The sequence below is a fragment of the Enoplosus armatus genome, chromosome 11 (assembly GCF_043641665.1).
Source record: "Enoplosus armatus isolate fEnoArm2 chromosome 11, fEnoArm2.hap1, whole genome shotgun sequence".
NCBI classification, from domain to species: domain Eukaryota; kingdom Metazoa; phylum Chordata; class Actinopteri; order Centrarchiformes; family Enoplosidae; genus Enoplosus; species Enoplosus armatus.
The window spans coordinates 6,395,421-6,415,852 of NC_092190.1; the positions used below are offsets into that span (position 1 = coordinate 6,395,421).

Consider the following 20,432-nt stretch of genomic DNA (forward strand, 5'->3'; position numbering starts at 1 on the left):
CACTGGCTTGACGGCCACCAATGCCGTCTCCCCCACCACCACGATGAGTGCCAGTGTCTCCACCACCATGACTATTGCCAGCTCGACGACCACTAGCGGCGCCTCTTCCACAACCAGCGGTGCCTCTGCTGCTCCTTCCACGACTATGTACTCAACAAAAACTGCCTCCACAAGCCCACGTGCCTCCACCACAGCCAGTACTGGCTTGACGGCCACGAGCGCCGGCTCGACGACCACCACAGGCACCTCCTCCACGACCAATAGCGCCTCCACGACTAGCTCTAGCTCGACAACCACCAGCGGCGCTTTCTCCACGACCAGCAGTACCTCTGCTGCTCCTGCCACGACTATTTCGTCAACAACAACTGCCTCCACAACCCGACGTGCCTCCACCACAGTCAGCACTGGCTGGACGGCCACGAGCGCCGGCTCAACAACCACCAATGACGCCTCCCTCACCACCACCATGAGTGCCAGTGCCTCCACCACCATGAGTGCCAGTGCCTCCACCACCATGACTATTGCCAGCTCTACGACCACCAGCGGCGCCTCCTCCACGACCAGCAGCGCCTCTGCTGCTCCTGCCACGACTATGTCCTCAACAACAACTGCCTCCATAACCCCACGTGCCTCCACCACAGCCAGCACTGGCTTGACGGCCACCGATGCCGTCTCCCCCACCACCACGATGAGTGCCAGTGCCTCCACCACCATGACTATTGCCAGCTCGACGACCACTAGCGGCGCCTCCTCCACGACCAGCGGTGCCTCTGCTGCTCCTTGCACGACTATGTACTCAACAAAAACTGCCTCCACAAGCCGACGTGCCTCCACCACAGCCACCACTGGCTCGACGGCCACGAGCCCCGGCTCGACGACCACCACAGGCACCTCCTCCAAGACCAATAGCGCCTCCACCACCACGACTAGTGTTAGCTCGACAACCACCAGCGGCGCCTCCTCCACGACCACCTCTTCTGCTCCTGCCAGGACAGTGTCCTCAACAACAACTGCCTCCACAACCCGACGTGCCTCCACCACGGCCAGCACTGGCTCAACGGCCGACAGCGCCGGCTCGACAACCACCAATGCCGTCTCCCCCACCACCACGATGAGTGCCAGTGCCTCCACCACCATGAGTGCCAGTGCCTCCACCACCATAACTATTGCCAGCTCTACGACCACTAGCGGCGCCTCCTCCACGACCAGCGGTGCCTCTGCTGCTCCTACCACGACTATGTCCTCAACAACAACTGCCTCCACAACCCGACGTGCCTCTACCACAGCCAGCACTGGGTCGACAACCACCAATGCCGCATCCCCCACCACCACGATGAGTGCCAGTGTCTCCACCACGACCAATAGCGCGTGCTCCACGACTAGCGGCGCCTCTGCTGCTCCTGCCACGACTATGTCCTCAACAACAACTGCCTCCACAACCCGACGTGCCTCCACCACGGCCAGCACTGGCTCAACGGCCAACAGCGCCGGCTCGACAACCACCAATGCCGCCTCCCCCACCACCACGATGAGTGCCAGTGCCTCCACCACCATGACTATTGCCAGCTCGACGACCACTAGCGGCGCCTCCTCCACGACCAGCGGTGCCTCTGCTGTTCCTTCCACGACTATGTACTCAACAAAAACTGCCTCCACAAGCCGACGTGCCTCCACCACAGCCACCACTGGCTCGACGGCCACGAGCGCCGGCTCGACGACCACCACAGGCACCTCCTCCACGACCAATAGCGCCTCCACCACCACGACTAGTGTTAGCTCGACAACCACCAGCGGGGCCTCCTCCACGACCAGCGGTGCCTCTTCTGCTCCTGCCATGACTTTGTCCTCAACAACAGCTGACTCCACAACGCGACGTGCGTCCACCACAGCCAGCACTGGCTCGACGGCCACGAGCGCCGGCTCGACAACCACCAATGCCGCCTCCCCCACCACCACGATGAGTGCCGGTGCCTCCACCACTACGACTAGCGCTAGCTCGACAACCACTAGCGGCGCCTTCTCCGCGACCAGCGGTACCTCTGCTGCTCCTACCACCACTATGTCCTCAACAACAACTGTCTCCACAACCCAACGTGCCTCTACCACAGCCAGCACTGGGTCGACAACCACCAATGCCGCATCCCCCACCACCACGATGAGTGCCAGTGTCTCCACCACGACCAATAGCGCGTCCTCCACGACTAGCGGCGCCTCTGCTGCTCCTGCCACGACAATGTCCTCAACAACAACTGCCTCCACAACCCGACGTGCCTCCACCACGGCCAGCACTGGCTCAACGGCCACCAGCGCCGGCTCGACAACCACCAATGCCGTCTCCCCCACCACCACGATGAGTGCCAGTGCCTCCACCACCATGACTATTGCCAGCTCGACGACCACTAGCGGCGCCTCCTCCACGACCAGCGGTGCCTCTGCTGCTCCTTCCACGACTATGTACTCAACAAAAACTGCCTCCACAAGCCGACGTGCCTCCACCACAGCCACCACTGGCTCGACGGCCACGAGAGCCGGCTCGACGACCACCACAGGCACCTCCTCCACGACCAATAGCGCCTCCACGACTAGCGCTAGCTCGACAACCACCAGCGGCGCTTTCTCCACGACCAGCAGTACCTCTGCTGCTCCTGCCAGGACTATTTCCTCAACAACAACTGCCTCCACAACCCGACGTGCCTCCACCACAGTCAGCACTGGCTGGACGGCCACGAGCGCCGGCTCAACAACCACCAATGACGCCTCCCTCACCACCACCATGAGTGCCAGTGCCTCCACCACCATGACTATTGCCAGCTCTACGACCACCAGCGACGCCTCCTCCACGACCAGCAGCGCCTATGCTGCTCCTGCCATGACTATGTCCTCAACAACAACTGCCTCCATAACCCCACGTGCCTCCACCACAGCCAGCACTGGCTTGACGGCCACCAATGCCGTCTCCCCCACCACCACGATGAGTGCCAGTGTCTCCACCACCATGACTATTGCCAGCTCGACGACCACTAGCGGCGCCTCCTCCACAACCAGCGGTGCCTCTGCTGCTCCTTCCACGACTATGTACTCAACAAAAACTGCCTCCACAAGCCCACGTGCCTCCACCACAGCCAGTACTGGCTTGACGGCCACGAGCGCCGGCTCGACGACCACCACAGGCACCTCCTCCACGACCAATAGCGCCTCCACGACTAGCTCTAGCTCGACAACCACCAGCGGCGCTTTCTCCACGACCAGCAGTACCTCTGCTGCTCCTGCCACGACTATTTCGTCAACAACAACTGCCTCCACAACCCGACGTGCCTCCACCACAGTCAGCACTGGCTGGACGGCCACGAGCGCCGGCTCAACAACCACCAATGACGCCTCCCTCACCACCACCATGAGTGCCAGTGCCTCCACCACCATGAGTGCCAGTGCCTCCACCACCATGACTATTGCCAGCTCTACGACCACCAGCGGCGCCTCCTCCACGACCAGCAGCGCCTCTGCTGCTCCTGCCACGACTATGTCCTCAACAACAACTGCCTCCATAACCCCACGTGCCTCCACCACAGCCAGCACTGGCTTGACGGCCACCGATGCCGTCTCCCCCACCACCACGATGAGTGCCAGTGCCTCCACCACCATGACTATTGCCAGCTCGACGACCACTAGCGGCGCCTCCTCCACGACCAGCGGTGCCTCTGCTGCTCCTTGCACGACTATGTACTCAACAAAAACTGCCTCCACAAGCCGACGTGCCTCCACCACAGCCACCACTGGCTCGACGGCCACGAGCCCCGGCTCGACGACCACCACAGGCACCTCCTCCAAGACCAATAGCGCCTCCACCACCACGACTAGTGTTAGCTCGACAACCACCAGCGGCGCCTCCTCCACGACCACCTCTTCTGCTCCTGCCAGGACAGTGTCCTCAACAACAACTGCCTCCACAACCCGACGTGCCTCCACCACGGCCAGCACTGGCTCAACGGCCGACAGCGCCGGCTCGACAACCACCAATGCCGTCTCCCCCACCACCACGATGAGTGCCAGTGCCTCCACCACCATGAGTGCCAGTGCCTCCACCACCATAACTATTGCCAGCTCTACGACCACTAGCGGCGCCTCCTCCACGACCAGCGGTGCCTCTGCTGCTCCGACCACGACTATGTCCTCAACAACAACTGCCTCCACAACCCGACGTGCCTCTACCACAGCCAGCACTGGGTCGACAACCACCAATGCCGCATCCCCCACCACCACGATGAGTGCCAGTGTCTCCACCACGACCAATAGCGCGTCCTCCACGACTAGCGGCGCCTCTGCTGCTCCTGCCACGACTATGTCCTCAACAACAACTGCCTCCACAACCCGACGTGCCTCCACCACGGCCAGCACTGGCTCAACGGCCAACAGCGCCGGCTCGACAACCACCAATGCTGCCTCCCCCACCACCACGATGAGTGCCAGTGCCTCCACCACTATGACTATTGCCAGCTCGACGACCACTAGCGGCGCCTCCTCCACGACCAATAGCGCCTCCACCACCACGACTAGTGTTAGCTCGACAACCACCAGCGGGGCCTCCTCCACGACCAGCGGTGCCTCTTTTGCTCCTGCCACGACTGTGTCCTCAACAACAACTGCCTCCACAACCCGACATGCGTCCACCACAGCCAACACTGGCTCGACGGCCACGAGCGCCGGCTCGACAACCACCATTGCCGCCTCCCCCACCACCACGATGAGTGCCGGTGCCTCCACCACTACGACTAGCGCTAGCTCGACAACCACTAGCGGTGCCTTCTCCGCGACCAGCGGTACCTCAGCTGCTCCTGCCACGACTATGTCCTCAACAACAACTGCCTCCACAACCCGACGCGCCTCCACCACGTCCAGCACTGGCTCAACGGCCACCAGCGCCGGATCGACAACCACCAATGCCGTCTCCCCCACCATCACGATGAGTGCCAGTGCCTCCACCACCATGACTATTGCCAGCTCGACGACCACTAGCGGCGCCTCCTCCACGACCAGCGGTGCCTCTGCTGCTACTTCCACGACTATGTACTCAACAAAAACTGCCTCCACAAGCCAACGTGCCTCCACCACAGCCAGCACTGGCTCGACGGCCACGAGCGCCGGCTCGACGACCACCACAGGCACCTCCTCCACGACCAATAGCGCCTCCACCACCACGACTAGTGTTAGCTCGACAACCACCAGCGGGGCCTCCTCCACGACCAGCGGTGCCTCTTCTGCTCCTGCCATGACTTTGTCCTCAACAACAGCTGACTCCACAACGCGACGTGCGTCCACCACAGCCAGCACTGGCTCGACGGCCACGAGCGCCGGCTCGACAACCACCAATGCCGCCTCCCCCACCACCACGATGAGTGCCGGTGCCTCCACCACTACGACTAGCGCTAGCTCGACAACCACTAGCGGCGCCTTCTCCGCGACCAGCGGTACCTCTGCTGCTCCTACCACCACTATGTCCTCAACAACAACTGTCTCCACAACCCAACGTGCCTCTACCACAGCCAGCACTGGGTCGACAACCACCAATGCCGCATCCCCCACCACCACGATGAGTGCCAGTGTCTCCACCACGACCAATAGCGCGTCCTCCACGACTAGCGGCGCCTCTGCTGCTCCTGCCACGACTATGTCCTCAACAACAACTGCCTCCACAACCCGACGTGCCTCCACCACGGCCAGCACTGGCTCAACGGCCACGAGTGCCGGCTCAACGGCCACGAGCGCCGGCTCCACAACCACCAATGCCGCCTCCCCCACCACCACGATGAGTGCCAGTGCCTCCACCACTACGACTAGCGCTAGCTGGACAACCACCAGCGGCGCTTTCTCCACGACCAGCAGTACCTCTGCTGCTCCTGCCACGACTATTTCCTCAACAACAACTGACTCCACAACGCGACGTGCGTCCACCACAGCCAGCACTGGCTGGACGGCCACGAGCGCCGGCTCGACAACCACCAATGTCGCCTCCCCCACCACCACGATGAGTGCCAGTGCCTCCACCACTACGACTAGCGCTAGCTCGACCACCACCAGCGGCAATTTCTCCACGGCCAGCAGTACCTCTGCTGCTCCTACCACGACTATTTCCTCAACAACAACTGCCTCCACAACCCGACGTGCCTCCACCACAGTCAGCACTGGCTGGACGGCCACGAGCGCCAGCTCAACAACCACCAATGACCCCTCCCTCACCACCACGATGAGTGCCAGTGCCTCCACCACCATGACTATTGCCAGCTCTACGACCACCAGCGGCGCCTCCTCCACGACCAGCAGCACCTCTGCTGCTCCTGCCACGACTATGTCCTCAACAACAACTGCCTCCACAACCCCACGTGCCTCCACCACAGCCAGCACTGGCTCGACGGCCTCCAATGCCGTCTCCCCCACCACCACGATGAGTGCCAGTGCCTCCACCACCATGACTATTGCCAGCTCAACAACCACTAGCGGCGCCTCCTCCACGACCAGCGGTGCCTCTGCTGCTCCTTCCACGACTATGTACTCAACAAAAACTGCCTCCACAAGCCGACGTGCCTCCACCACAGCCACCACTGGCTCGACGGCCACGGGCGCCGGCTCGACGACCACCACAGGCACCTCCTCCACGACCAATAGCGCCTCCACCACCACGACTAGTGTTAGCTCGACAACCACCAGCGGCGCCTCCTCCACGACCAGCGGTGCCACTTTTGCTCCTGCCACGACTGTGTCCTCAACAACAACTGCCTCCACAACCCGACGTGCGTCCACCACAGCCAGCACTGGCTCGACGGCCACGAGCGCCGGCTCGACAACCACCAATGCCGCCTCCCCCACCACCACGATGAGTGCCAGTGCCTCCACCACTACGACTAGCGCTAGCTCGACCACCACCAGCGGCAATTTCTCCACGACCAGCAGTACCTCTGCTGCTCCTGCCACGACTTTTTCCTCAACAACAACTGCCTCCACAACCCGACGTGCCTCCACCACAGTCAGCACTGGCTGGACGGCCACGAGCGCCAGCTCAACAACCACCAATGACCCCTCCCTCACCACCACGATGAGTGCCAGTGCCTCCACCACCATGAGTGCCAGTTCCTCCACCACCATGACTATTGCCAGCTCTACGACCACCAGCGGCGCCTCCTCCACGACCAGCAGCACCTCTGCTGCTCCTGCCACGACTATGTCCTTAACAACAACTGCCTCCACAACCCCACGTGCCTCCACCACAGCCAGCACTGGCTCGACGGCCACCAATGCCGTCTCCCCCACCACCACGATGAGTGCCGGTGCCTCCACCACAGGCACCTCCTCCACGACCAATAGCGCCTCCACCACCACGACTAGTGTTAGCTCGACAACCACCAGCGGCGCCTCCTCCACGACCAGCGGTGCCTCTTTTGCTCCTGCCACGACTGTGTCCTCAACAACAACTGCCTCCACAACCCGACGTGCATCCACCACAGCCAGCACTGGCTCGACGGCCACGAGCGCCGGCTCGACAACCACCAATGCCGCCTCCCCCACCACCACGATGAGTGCCGGTGCCTCCACCACAGGCATCTCCTCCACGACCAATAGCGCCTCCACCACCACGACGAGTGTTAGCTCGTCAACCACCAGCGGCGCCTCCTCCACGACCAGCGGTGGCTCTTCTGCTCCTGCCATGACTATGTCCTCAACAACAGCTGACTCCACAACGCGACGTGCGTCCACCACAGCCAGCAATGGCTCGACGGCCACGAGCGCCGGCTCGACAACCACCAATGCCGCCTCCCCCACCACCACGATGAGTGCCAGTGCCTCCACCACTAAGACTAGCGCTAGCTCGACAACCACCAGCGGCGCTTTCTCCACGACCAGCAGTACCTCTGCTGCTCCTGCCACGACTATGTCCACAACAACAACTGCCTCCACAACCCGACGTGCCTCTACCACAGCCAGCACTGGGTCGACAACCACCAATGCCGAATCCCCCACCACCACGATGAGTGCCAGTGTCTCCACCACGACCAATAGCGCGTCCTCCAAGACTAGCGGCGCCTCTGCTGCTCCTGCCACGACTCTGTCCTCAACAAAAACTGCCTCCACAACCCGACGTGCCTTCACCACGGCCAGCACTGGCTCAACGGCCACGAGCGCCGGCTCAACGGCCACGAGCGCCGGTTCGACAACCACCAATGCCGCCTCCCCCACCACCACGATGAGTGCCAGTGCCTCCACCACTACGACTAGCGCTAGCTCGACAACCACCAGCAGCGCTTTCTCCACGACCAGCAGTACCTCTGCTGCTCCTGTCACGACTATTTCCACAACAACAACTGCCTCCCCAACCCGAGGTGCCTCTACCACAGCCAGCACTGGCTGGACGGCCACGAGTACCGGCTCGACAACCACCAATGCCGCCTCCCCCACGACCAGCAGCGCCTCTGCTGCTCCTGCCACAACTATGTCCTCAACAACAACTGCCTCCACAACCCCACGTGCCTCCACCACAGCCAGCACTGGCTTGACGGCCACCAATGCCGTCTCCCCCAACACAACGATGAGTGCCAGTGCCTCCACCACCATGACTATTGCCAGCTCGACGACCACTAGCGGCCCCTCCTCCACGACCAGCGGTGCCTCTGCTGCTCCTTCCACGACTATGTACTCAACAAAAACTTCCTCCACAAGCCGACGTGCCTCCACCACTGGCTCGACGGCCACGAGCGCCGGCTCGACGACCACCACAGGCACCTCCTCCACGACCAATAGCGCCTCCACCACCACGACTAGTGTTAGTTCGACAACCACCAGCGGCGCCTCCTCCACGACCAGCGGTGCCTCTTCTGCTCCTGCCACGACTGTGTCCTCAACAACAACTGCCTCCACAACCCGACGTGCCTCCACCACAGTCAGCACTGGCTGGACGGCAACGAGCGCCGGCTCAACAACCACCAATGACCCCTCCCCCACCACCACACTGAGTGCCAGTGCCTCCACCACCATGACTATTGCCAGCTCTACGACCACTAGCGGCGCCTCCTCCACGACCAGCGGTGCCTCTGCTGCTCCTTCCACGACTATGTACTCAACAAAAACTGCCTCCACAAGCCGACGTGCCTCCAACACGGCCAGCACTGGCTCAACGGCCACGTGCGCCGGCTCGACAACCACCAATGCCGTCTCCCCCACCACCACGATGAGTGTCAGTGCCTCTACCACCATGACTATTGCCAGCTCGACGACCACTAGCGGCGCCTCCTCCACGACCAGCGGTGCCTCTGCTGCTCCTTCCACGACTATGTACTCAACAAAAACTGCCTCCACAAGCCGACGTGCCTCCAGCACAGTTAGCACTGGCTGGACGGCCACGAGCGCCGGCTCAACAACCACCAATGACTCCTCCCTCACGACCACGATGAGTGCCGGTGCCTCCACCACAGGCATCTCCTCCACGACCAATAGCGCCTCCACCACTACGACTAGCGCTAGCTCGACAACCACCAGCGGCGCTTTCTCCACGACCAGCAGTACCTCTGCTGCTCCTTCCACGACTATGTCCTCAACAAAAACTGCCTCCACAAGCCAACGTGCCTCCACCACTGGCTCGACGGCCACGAGCGATGGCTCGACGACCACCACAGGCACCTCCTCCACGACCAATAGCGCCTCCACCACCACGACTAGTGTTAGCTCGTCAACCACCAGCGGCGCCTCCTCCACGACCAGCGGTGCCTCTTCTGCTCCTGCCATGACTATGTCCTCAACAACAACTGCCTCCACAACCCGACGTGGGTCCACCACAGCCAGCACTGGCTCGACGGCCATGAGCGCCGGCTCGACAACCACTAATGCCGCCTCCCCCACCACCACGATGAGTGCCGGTGCCTCCACCACAGGCATCTCCTCCACGACCAATAGCGCCTCCACCACTACGACTAGCGCTAGCTCGTCAACCACCAGCGGCGCCTCCTCCACGACCAGCGGTGCCTCTTCTGCTCCTGCCATGACTATGTCCTCAACAACAACTGCCTCCACAACCCGACGTGCGTCCACCACAGCCAGCACTGGCTCGACGGCCATGAGCGCCGTCTCGACAACCACCAATGCCGCATCCCCCACCACCAGGATGAGTGCCAGTGTCTCCTCCACGACCAATAGCGCCTCCACCACCACGACTAGTGTTAGCTCGTCAACCACCAGCGGCGCCTCCTCCACGACCAGCGGTGCCTCTTCTGCTCCTGCCATGACTATGTCCTCAACAACAACTGCCTCCATATCCCGACGTGCGTCCACCACAGCCAGCACTGGCTCGACGGCCATGAGCGCCGGCTCGACAACCACCAATGCCGCCTCCCCCACCACCACGATGAGTGCCGGTGCCTCCACCACAGGCATCTCCTCCACGACCAATAGCGCCTCCACCACTACGACTAGCGCTAGCTCGACAACCACCAGCGGCGCTTTCTCCACGACCAGCAGTACCTCTGCTGCTCCTTCCACGACTATGTCCACAATAACAACTGCCTCCACAACCCGACGTGCCTCTACCACAGCCAGCACTGGGTCGACAACCACCAATGCCGCATCCCCCACCACCACGATGAGTGCCAGTGTCTCCACCACGACCAATAGCGCGTCCTCCAAGACTAGCGGCGCCTCTGCTGCTCCTGCCACGACTGTGTCCTCAACAACAACTGCCTCCACAACCCGACGTGCCTCCACCACGGCCAGCACTGGCTCAACGGCCACGAGTGCCGGCTCAACGGCCACGAGCGCCGGCTCGACAACCACCAATGCCGCCTCCCCCACCACCACGATGAGTGCCAGTGCCTCCACCACTACGACTAGCGCTAGCTCGACAACCACCAGCGGCGCTTTCTCCATGACCAGCAGTACCTCTGCTGCTCCTGCCACGACTATTTCCTCAACAACAACTGCCTCCCCAACCCGAGGTGCCTCTACCACAGCCAGCACTGGCTGGACGGCCACGAGTACTGGCTCGACAACCACCAATGCCGCCTCCCCCACGACCAGCGGCGCCTCTGCTGCTCCTGCCACGACTATGTCCTCAACAATAGCTGACTCCACAACGCGACGTGCGTCCACCACAGCCAGCACTGGCTGGACGGCCACGAGCGCCGGCTCGACAACCACCAATGCCGCCTCCCCCACCACCACGATGAGTGCCAGTGCCTCCACCACTACGACTAGCGCTAGCTCGACCACCACCAGCGGCAATTTCTCCACGACCAGCAGTACCTCTGCTGCTCATGCCACGACTATTTCCTCAACAACAACTGCCTCCACAACCCGACGTGCCTCCACCACAGTCAGCACTGGCTGGACGGCCACGAGCGCCGGCTCAACAACCACCAATGACCCCTCCCTCACCACCACGATGAGTGCCAGTGCCTCCACCACCATGAGTGCCAGTGCCTCCACCACCATGACTATTTCCAGCTCTACGACCACCAGCGGCGCCTCCTCCACGACCAGCAGCGCCTCTGCTGCTCCTGCCACGACTATGTCCTCAACAACAACTGCCTCCACAACCCCACGTGCCTCCACCACAGCCAGCACTGGCTGGACGGCCACGAGCGCCGGCTCAACAACCACCAATGACCCCTCCCTCACCACCACGATGAGTGCCAGTGCCTCCACCACCATGAGTGCCAGTGCCTCCACCAACATGACTATTGCCAGCTCTACGACCACCAGCGGCGCCTCCTCCACGACCAGCAGCGCCTCTGCTGCTCCTGCCACGACTATGTCCTCAACAACAACTGCCTCCATAACCCCACGTGCCTCCACCACAGCCAGCACTGGCTCGACGGCCACCAATGCCGTCTCCCCCACCACCACGATGAGTGTCAGTGCCTCCACCACCATGACTATTGCCAGCTCGACGACCACTAGCGGCGCCTCCTCCACGACCAGCGGTGCCTCTGCTGCTCCTTCCACGACTATGTACTCAACAAAAACTGCCTCCACAAGCCAACGTGCCTCCACCACTGGCTCGACGGCCACGAGCGATGGCTCGTTGACCACCACAGGCACCTCCTCCACGACCAATAGCGCCTCCACCACCACGACTAGTGTTAATTCGACAACCACCAGCGGCGCCTCCTCCACGACCAGCGGTGCCTCTTCTGCTCCTGCCACGACTGTGTCCTCAACAACAACTGCCTCCACAACGCGAAGTTCCTCCACCACAGTCAGCACTGGCTTGACGGCCACGAGCGCCGGCTCAACAACCACCAATGACCCCTCCCCCACCACCACGATGAGTGCCAGTGCCTCCAACACCATGAGTGCCAGTACCTCCACCACCATGACTATTGCCAGCTCTACGACCACTAGCGGCGCCTCCTCCACGACCAGCGGTGCCTCTGCTGCTCCTTCCACGACTATGTACTCAACAAAAACTCCCTCCACAAGCCGACGTGCCTCCAACACAGCCAGCACTGGCTCGACGGCCACAGGCACCTCCTCCACGACCAATAGCGCCTCCACCACCACGACTAGTGTTAGCTCGTCAACCACCAGCGGCGCCTCCTCCACGACCAACGGTGCCTCTTCTACTCCTGCCATGACTATGTCCTCAACAACAGCTGACTCCACAACGCGACGTGCCTCTACCACAGCCAGCACTGGGTCGACAACCACCAATGCCGCATCCCCCACCACCACGATGAGTGTCAGTGCCTCCACCACCATGATTGCCAGCTCGACGACCACTAGCGGCGCCTCCTCCACGACCAGCGGTGCCTCTGCTGCTCCTTCCACGACTATGTACTCAACAAAAACTGCCTCCACAAGCCAACGTGCCTCCACCACTGGCTCGACGGCCACGAGCGATGGCTCGACGACCACCACAGGCACCTCCTCCACGACCAATAGCGCCTCCACCACCACGACTAGTGTTAATTCGACAACCACCAGCGGCGCCTCCTCCACGACCAGCGGTGCCTCTTCTGCTCCTGCCACGACTGTGTCCTCAACAACAACTGCCTCCACAACGCGAAGTTCCTCCACCACAGTCAGCACTGGCTTGACGGCCACGAGCGCCGGCTCAACAACCACCAATGACCCCTCCCCCACCACCACGATGAGTGCCAGTGCCTCCAACACCATGACTATTGCCAGCTCTACGACCACTAGCGGCGCCTCCTCCACGACCAGCGGTGCCTCTGCTGCTCCTTCCACGACTATGTACTCAACAAAAACTCCCTCCACAAGCCGACGTGCCTCCAACACAGCCAGCACTGGCTCGACGGCCACAGGCACCTCCTCCACGACCAATAGCGCCTCCACCACCACGACTAGTGTTAGCTCGTCAACCACCAGCGGCGCCTCCTCCACGACCAACGGTGCCTCTTCTACTCCTGCCATGACTATGTCCTCAACAACAGCTGACTCCACAACGCGACGTGCCTCTACCACAGCCAGCACTGGGTCGACAACCACCAATGCCGCATCCCCCACCACCACGATGAGTGCCAGTGTCTCCACCACGACCAATAGCGCGTCCTCCAAGACTAGCGGCGCCTCTGCTGCTCCTGCCACGACTGTGTCCTCAACAACAACTGCCTCCACCACGGCCAGCACTGGCTCAACGGCCACGAGCGCCGGCTCGACAACCACCAATGCCGTCTCCCCCACCACCACGATGAGTGTCAGTGCCTCTACCACCATGACTATTGCCAGCTCTACGACCACCAGCGGCGCCTCCTCCACGACCAGCGGCGCCTCCACCACCACGACTAGTGTTAGCTCGACAACCACCAGCGGCGCCTCCTCCACGACCAGCGGTGCCTCTTCTGCTCCTGCCATGACTATGTCCTCAACAACAGCTGACTCGACAACCCGATGGGCGTCCACCACAGCCAGCACTGGCTCGACGGCCACGAGCGCCGCCTCAACAACCACCAAAGCCGCCTCCCCCACCACCACAATGAGTGCCAGTGCCTCCACCACCATGACTATTGCCAGCTCGACGACCACCAGCGCTGTTTCCTCTACGACCAGCGGAGCCTCTGCTGCTCTTGCCACGACTATGTCCTCTACAACAATTGCCTCCACAACCACCAGCGGCGCATCCTCCACAACGACTAGCACTAATTCGAAAACCACCAGCGGCGCCTCCTCCACGACTAGCAGCCCTTTCTCCACCACGACGTAGAGGAGGATTAATAGTGTGCCGCTGAAGAATAGAGGATAAGCAATTACTTTTCAATTAATACATCTATAACATACAGAAAGTATTGTATACATAATAAAATAAATAAATGTATTAATTGAGTAATAATTTATTTCTACATTTTAAATGCATCTACATTTATTATCACTGTTTCTTCATGAATTTCATGTTACTGTTTTTGTGGCTATATTTTAATAAGGTTTGTGGTCCTCACTAATGGTCAGCCAGAGTGCTGCTTCAAAATTCTTGAAATACTGCTTAGAATATTACTGTGAATCTGTCTTTCCTCTAACAAAGATTGGAAAATGCACTTCCATTTACAAGTTTTGCGCTTCATTAACAAATTGTGTCTTGTGAAAATATGAAATCTAAATGGGTAAAATAATCAAAAAATTGGCCCAGAATCTAAAAGTGAACTAATTAAACCATTGACTGTATTTTCAGTGTTTCAACAGCGTAATCTTTCGCTTCCATCATTGAATGGTCCTTGCTGAAATGAACTGTGGGATTCGTTGGTAAATTCTCACTGTATGGTTTTACGCTCTGAAACAGGTTTTCATATTTTGTACTGATGATTCAACCAGGTGAATTTCATGCCGATCCAAACCATAGAAGTGCTGCAACTGTGAGTCATTGGTCCATGGGCAAAATTAAAACTTTTACTTAAGGAAACAGGCCCTTGAAGTAGCTCCTCCCACTTTGTAACTCTATAGAGCGCTGCAGGGATGATATATTTTTGTAGGCCAACCTGGAGGTTAGCATTGCTCTGGTTCCCTCGAAAAAAAGCCAATGGGATTTTGGGTTATTGCAGAAAATAAGCTCTGTGGCAAACAGAACTTTATGATACTTATTATTTATGATATGTTTTGTTCAGCAAGATAATCTTCACAAATGAACACCACTTTTATGATTTTTGAAGTGTAAATGTAAAAAGCTAATGTTGGGCAATAAATTAAGTACACCACGGTTGCATTACTTCGACATCACCACCACTAAGCTTTTAAGAAAATATATAGATATACAGAGAGATATAGAGTATAAATACGAGCCTGCAAATGCGGACTAGTGAGTAGATGAGTTTGTGTTTTCGGCATGGAGACCTTTTAATGCCCCCGACAACATCTATAGTCTCATTTAGCAACTTGTCAGCAAACGCCCCTTTTACACACATAAAACCTCTCTTAATCTCTTAAACTTGTGTTAACCACAGACCCGCTTTCAGGCATCTAACCAGAAAATCCTTCAAATTCCTCAGCAGTTCTCAGTACACTGGTAACAACCTTTAATAAGCTGATTAAAAATACAAAAACAATTTACAGAACAAGAAATCACAAGATATGAGCCTATAGAGAAAAAAGGAACAGGAGCAAGAACAAAATACATTTAAAAGAATATTAAAATAAGATATCTTGACAAATCAGTATACAGCTGTTTTTATCAGATTACAACTTAAATTTGTTATCCAAAAAAACCCACTAAATAATGATTAAATGAAACGTGTTTTTGTCAGGAGAAAAACCATTGTGCAATCGACCATCATGTATGTGCTTGATTATGAGGATGTCCTGTATTCTGTACTATACTGTACTTGCTCCACTTTAAAACAACTTGCAGTTTACTACTGTGTCCTACGTTTCATTACTGGAGATAAATATTGTACTCCTCAGTAAAACTTAATTTTGACCATTTGTAGAGATGTGTGATTGTTTCTATAGCAGTTTGTAGCTCGTATGCACCTGGCTGTGTTTTCTTGTGTTCTATTTCTCCTGCTTATCATAACTATAATAAAAAAACTACTTGAAACCGCATATTTGGAACAGAGTATTTTAAAGACTTTTTTGTACATTGATTTGAATCTTTTTCTTCTGCCTAGTTTGCTCAGCTAATCAAATCAAATGAAGTGCTTTAAAGTACATAACATACATCATACACACTGTTTCTTGTCAGCTCTGTTTTCTTGAGTCCTGTCTCCACTACAGAAGAAGCAGCGCCCTCTGCTGATGAAAGCGGACAAGAAAATGCTTACAGCACCTGGTATTCCCAGGCGGTCTCTCATCCAAGTACTAACCAGGCCCGACCCTGTTTAGCTTCCGAGATCGGTCGTGTTCAGAGTGGTATGGCTGTAAACAAAATCTGCAGTTGCACACGGGCTATTTATAGATGCTAAAACATCACCAACATTTCTTTTAATACAGTGTAAAAATGCTCTGTTGCAAGTCAAAGCCATGTATTCAAAATCTTAAGTAAAAGTACATAAGTAAATACACTTAAAGTACTCATTATGCAGAATGACCCATTTCAGAATAACATATATATATATAATATCGCTGGATTATAATTGGTGATGTATTAACATGTAAGCATCACTGATGCTGCAGCTGGTAAAGGTGGAGCTAATTCAACTACTTCATATACTGCTGAGTAGCTTAATCCATCATATTACATCATCATTTATTAGTTGATTCATATTTTTATTTGTAAACTGAAACTGAACTCTGCAAAGTAACTAGTAACTGATTTTAGCAAATAAATATTGTGGACTAAAAAATTACACATTTTGAAGTATAAAGTAGAGTAAAATACAGTGGTTACTTTAGCAAATGTACTTGGTTACATTCCACCACTGTAAAATAGGCTACATATTGCCTAATGACGAGAGCAGGAAATGTGTATCCATCGGCAACACTGCATCTTCACACCGCCTATTGAATGTGATCGCTGGAAATGAGAGCAATTAAAATAGAAGTACAATACAGAGCACAAAGTCCAGACTGCCAAATAAAAGCATGTAGAATGTGTTCACTGGCTCTGTACTGTCCTGTCTCCACTACAGAAGGAGCAGCGCCCTCTGCTGACGAAAGCGGACAAGAAAATGCTTACAGCACCTGGTATTCCCAGGCGGTCTCCCATCCAAGTACTAACCAGGCCCGACGCTGCTTAGCTTCCGAGATCGGACGAGATCTGGCGTGTTCAGAGTGGTATGGCCGTAAGCAAACGCAACTGATGCATTCAGGCTCTTTATAGATGCTAAAACATCAACAATTGTTCTCAAAACTGTCGATTACAGCTAACAGTAATTATATTTTTCTTACAGTCAAACTAGAATTACCGCCCCGTGGTTGTATGTCTCCAGAAATTGGAAGGAATTGAATAAAATGTATAAAGTGTATTTTTTTGGCTATGATTCCAGTGAATATACATTGAACTGATTAATGAAGGATTATCATAGATGTATTGGCTAAACAGGTACACATGTACTTCATTACTATGTAAAGAGTGATTCTTATACAAGATGGGGTGCTTTCTTTTTTCCACCTGGCATTTTTAGATGCAAGGTCTCTCCATGATATGTAGATGAAAGTCACTCTCAGGATCACGATTAAATCAAATAAATTGTTTGCAGCCACATGATTCATTGTGGCGTCCCAGTCAACATGTGTGTGACACCTGGAATCGCCCAATTCATTCTTAAATGACCCCCATCTGGATAAGTATTCGACTTCAGTAAACATGAACTTTTATCATACACTGACTGTGTTTGTGTAGTGCTGTTACAGTACAATCTTGCCAAAATGAACTATCCCCTTGTGCGTAGTCTCTTCATTCAGGGTCACTTCACTCAGTTAGGAACCTTCATAAGCAAAAAAAACCCCTGCAACCTTTCTCTTGTGCTTTTGCGTTCAAACTCTGTTTTTTTTAAATTTATGTTTGACATTGTCGGCTACATGGATCCTCACAAATAAAACAAATAAATAATCGTCTCTCGTCTTCCTGCTGGCCTTTAAAGTATCTCTTCATAATGCACTTTCAATTGTGCAAAAATGTATTCAAAAGTTTCTTTGAAGCTAATATGAGGTTCAGCAGTCTGAGTTAATCAAATCAAGTGGGTATTTTTCTTTAGTTAGTGTCTTTAGTAGAATTCCCTCTTGAGAAGAAAAAGCTTACAGCACCACCTGGTATTCCCAGGCCGTCTCACATTAAATAACCAGATGACAAGCTCAGGGTGGTAAACCCTAAAGCAGTCATAACAAATGTCCACTGTCTCTGTATAGATGACGTAACACGATGGATAATGCCACTGATGTGTATTATTTGATACTACTCATAAAAGTAGTCTTTTCATAAAATGATATACAGTACAAAGTTGCCACGTATGCAAATGTTCCAGGTGAACAACTAAGCAGATGTTTGGGCCCCATACCTATAAGATTCATTATTGTTTGGATGAGGTCTCCTTGGTATGTAGGAGTTATGGAGGTCTCTTTTCCTAACCCCTAGGCTGCTGTGCAAATAACCTGTCTATCATCGGGTTTTGGGGTACTGAGGGACCCTAGGGAGACATAAGTGTACAGACTCATGTGTTATAGTAGGATCCCATGTATGCCTAAATGTATAAAAGATGAGTTTGAACAGTATTCGAGGCAGCAGTACTGATTTGGCTACGGGTGCTGTACAGGTCAAGATACGCATGCCTGTTGATCCTGATCTTTGATGCAAATAAAGAATATTATGTGAAAAGTCAGTATCAGCGGAGTTTCCTTCCATCATCGGATCATCGCCTACATCTGGGGAATGAAGAAGAAATTAACAACATTACTTGGCGTCACGAACAGGATCCGCTGCATCCGAATTGACAGCTTAATCCATGAACTACCACATCAAGATATCAGGTGAGGCTGGTTCGTTTGGTTAGAACTGTTGGTTGCACTAATAAGAAGAATCTGTGTTGATGTGGTGATGTGTTGATGGTGGAAGTGAGACTCCGTCTAAATTAATGTAATACTAAGGATGTAAAAAAAAAAAAAAGAGAAATAAGTGAAAAGAGAAATAAACGGTAGAAGAAAAAGGAATAATGTTTAAGGAAATAGCTATATTAGTAACAATAAAAGTGTGCTAAAATAACCATGCAGTCAGATTACGATAAGTACAAGGCCAGTACTCGTCTTTAACAGTCAGACGTGTAAATTTAGACATTGTGTGAAAGTTAGCTTTGAATAGTCAAATTGGTATCAGTAAAAATAGTAAATTAAGGATCCTGGGCCCAGGATAGTTGTTTAGATAATTGGTTAAAGGATAATTGGTTAAAGGATAAATGGTTAAAGGATAAAGTGAAGATAGAAAATAAGAGAAGATAAAGATTAAGAAAAGTGAAAAGAGAGATGAGAAAAACATAAGGGAATAAGTTCAAGCGCTGGGGGGGTGTTTGAGAGCTGATGTGTGTGTGCTGCAGGATTTTTGTTGCTGGACGGTCCGTCTCTGTCTGTGTGTGTATGTTGTGTGTGGTATGGCAGTGTGTGTGTGAGGCTGTGGAATGTTTTTTGTAATGTGTACTTGATGTATATGTAGTAGAATTTTGATTGAATAGACATATAGGTTGTGATTGGCTGCAGGAGATTAACAATTTATAAGGCAAGATATTTTTGTTGATACAGTGTTAGAAAACCAATGAGCTCTTTTTGAAGAGACTTTATAATTTGATAAAAACATGAGCCCAAAAAGGAGGACATTTACAATTGTATAAGAGAATGAGCCCATTCAGGGACATTAATAGTTTGATAATATAATGAGCCTCTTTGGGACATTTCATAATAATTATAACAATAATAATAAGATATGAGCCTTTGCTAGGTCTGAAGACCGGCAGGGACAGTTTGTTTGCATAACCACTAGACAATAATTTGAGAAGTGAAAGGGAAAGAAAATCTCCTGATAAAGAATATTAAAATGTGTTCTTCTGTGGTTGGTGGATTGCGCAGAAAGTAGAGGAGAAGATTGGATGGTTAAAGGTGATAAACTCTGTATTTTGGCTGTTGATTGGGAAGATATGGTTCTGGCTTTTGGGTGTACCTCGTCTCTGTCTTTGTGCTTCATACACTGAGTTAATTTTTCTTGAGGAGAGTTGGGCTGGATGTTCGCTCCCCGACAGTCAGTGTAAACTGGAAGTCTTTGTTACTTTCAAGAGGCAGAGAAAAGGGTGGTGTCTCAGTTTTGAAGGCGGCTCCTTCTAAAAAAGAAGAGAGCAGTGAGTGAGCCCCCCCCCACTTTTTTCTTTTTCTCTCTCTGTGTAAAACAGAAAGAGAAAAGGGACAGAGAACTAGAGGTCATGCCAGATTGAAATTATATTAAAATACTTATTCTTTAAATTCATAAATTGATAAAAGTATGTATGAATATAATGAACTCTGATACATTTAATTAAGTTAAAATTGTTTAA

General features: G+C 54.4%; 2 protein-coding genes, 1 non-coding gene and 1 pseudogene across 3 annotated transcripts; 2 read left to right on the top strand and 2 right to left on the bottom strand.

The window, feature by feature from the left end:
• The first annotated feature begins 712 nt into the window (after positions 1 to 712).
• Positions 713 to 9,681, top strand: LOC139292620 (pneumococcal serine-rich repeat protein-like). Its single transcript, XM_070914982.1, has 3 exons — positions 713 to 1,811; positions 1,890 to 9,556; positions 9,601 to 9,681. The coding sequence occupies exons 1-3, from the start codon at positions 713 to 715 to the stop codon at positions 9,679 to 9,681; spliced, it is 8,847 nt and encodes a 2,948-aa protein (XP_070771083.1).
• A 3,052-nt stretch (positions 9,682 to 12,733) lies between these two features.
• On the top strand, positions 12,734 to 14,200 carry LOC139292621 (mucin-21-like). Its single transcript, XM_070914983.1, has 2 exons — positions 12,734 to 12,782; positions 12,897 to 14,200. The coding sequence occupies exons 1-2, from the start codon at positions 12,734 to 12,736 to the stop codon at positions 14,198 to 14,200; spliced, it is 1,353 nt and encodes a 450-aa protein (XP_070771084.1).
• A 2,037-nt stretch (positions 14,201 to 16,237) lies between these two features.
• On the bottom strand, positions 16,238 to 16,346 carry LOC139293695 (5S ribosomal RNA; annotated as a pseudogene).
• A 745-nt stretch (positions 16,347 to 17,091) lies between these two features.
• LOC139293597 (5S ribosomal RNA) lies at positions 17,092 to 17,210 on the bottom strand. Its single transcript, XR_011598200.1, has one exon. It is a non-coding gene; the product is annotated as a 5S ribosomal RNA (ribosomal RNA).
• Positions 17,211 to 20,432: the final 3,222 nt, after the last annotated feature.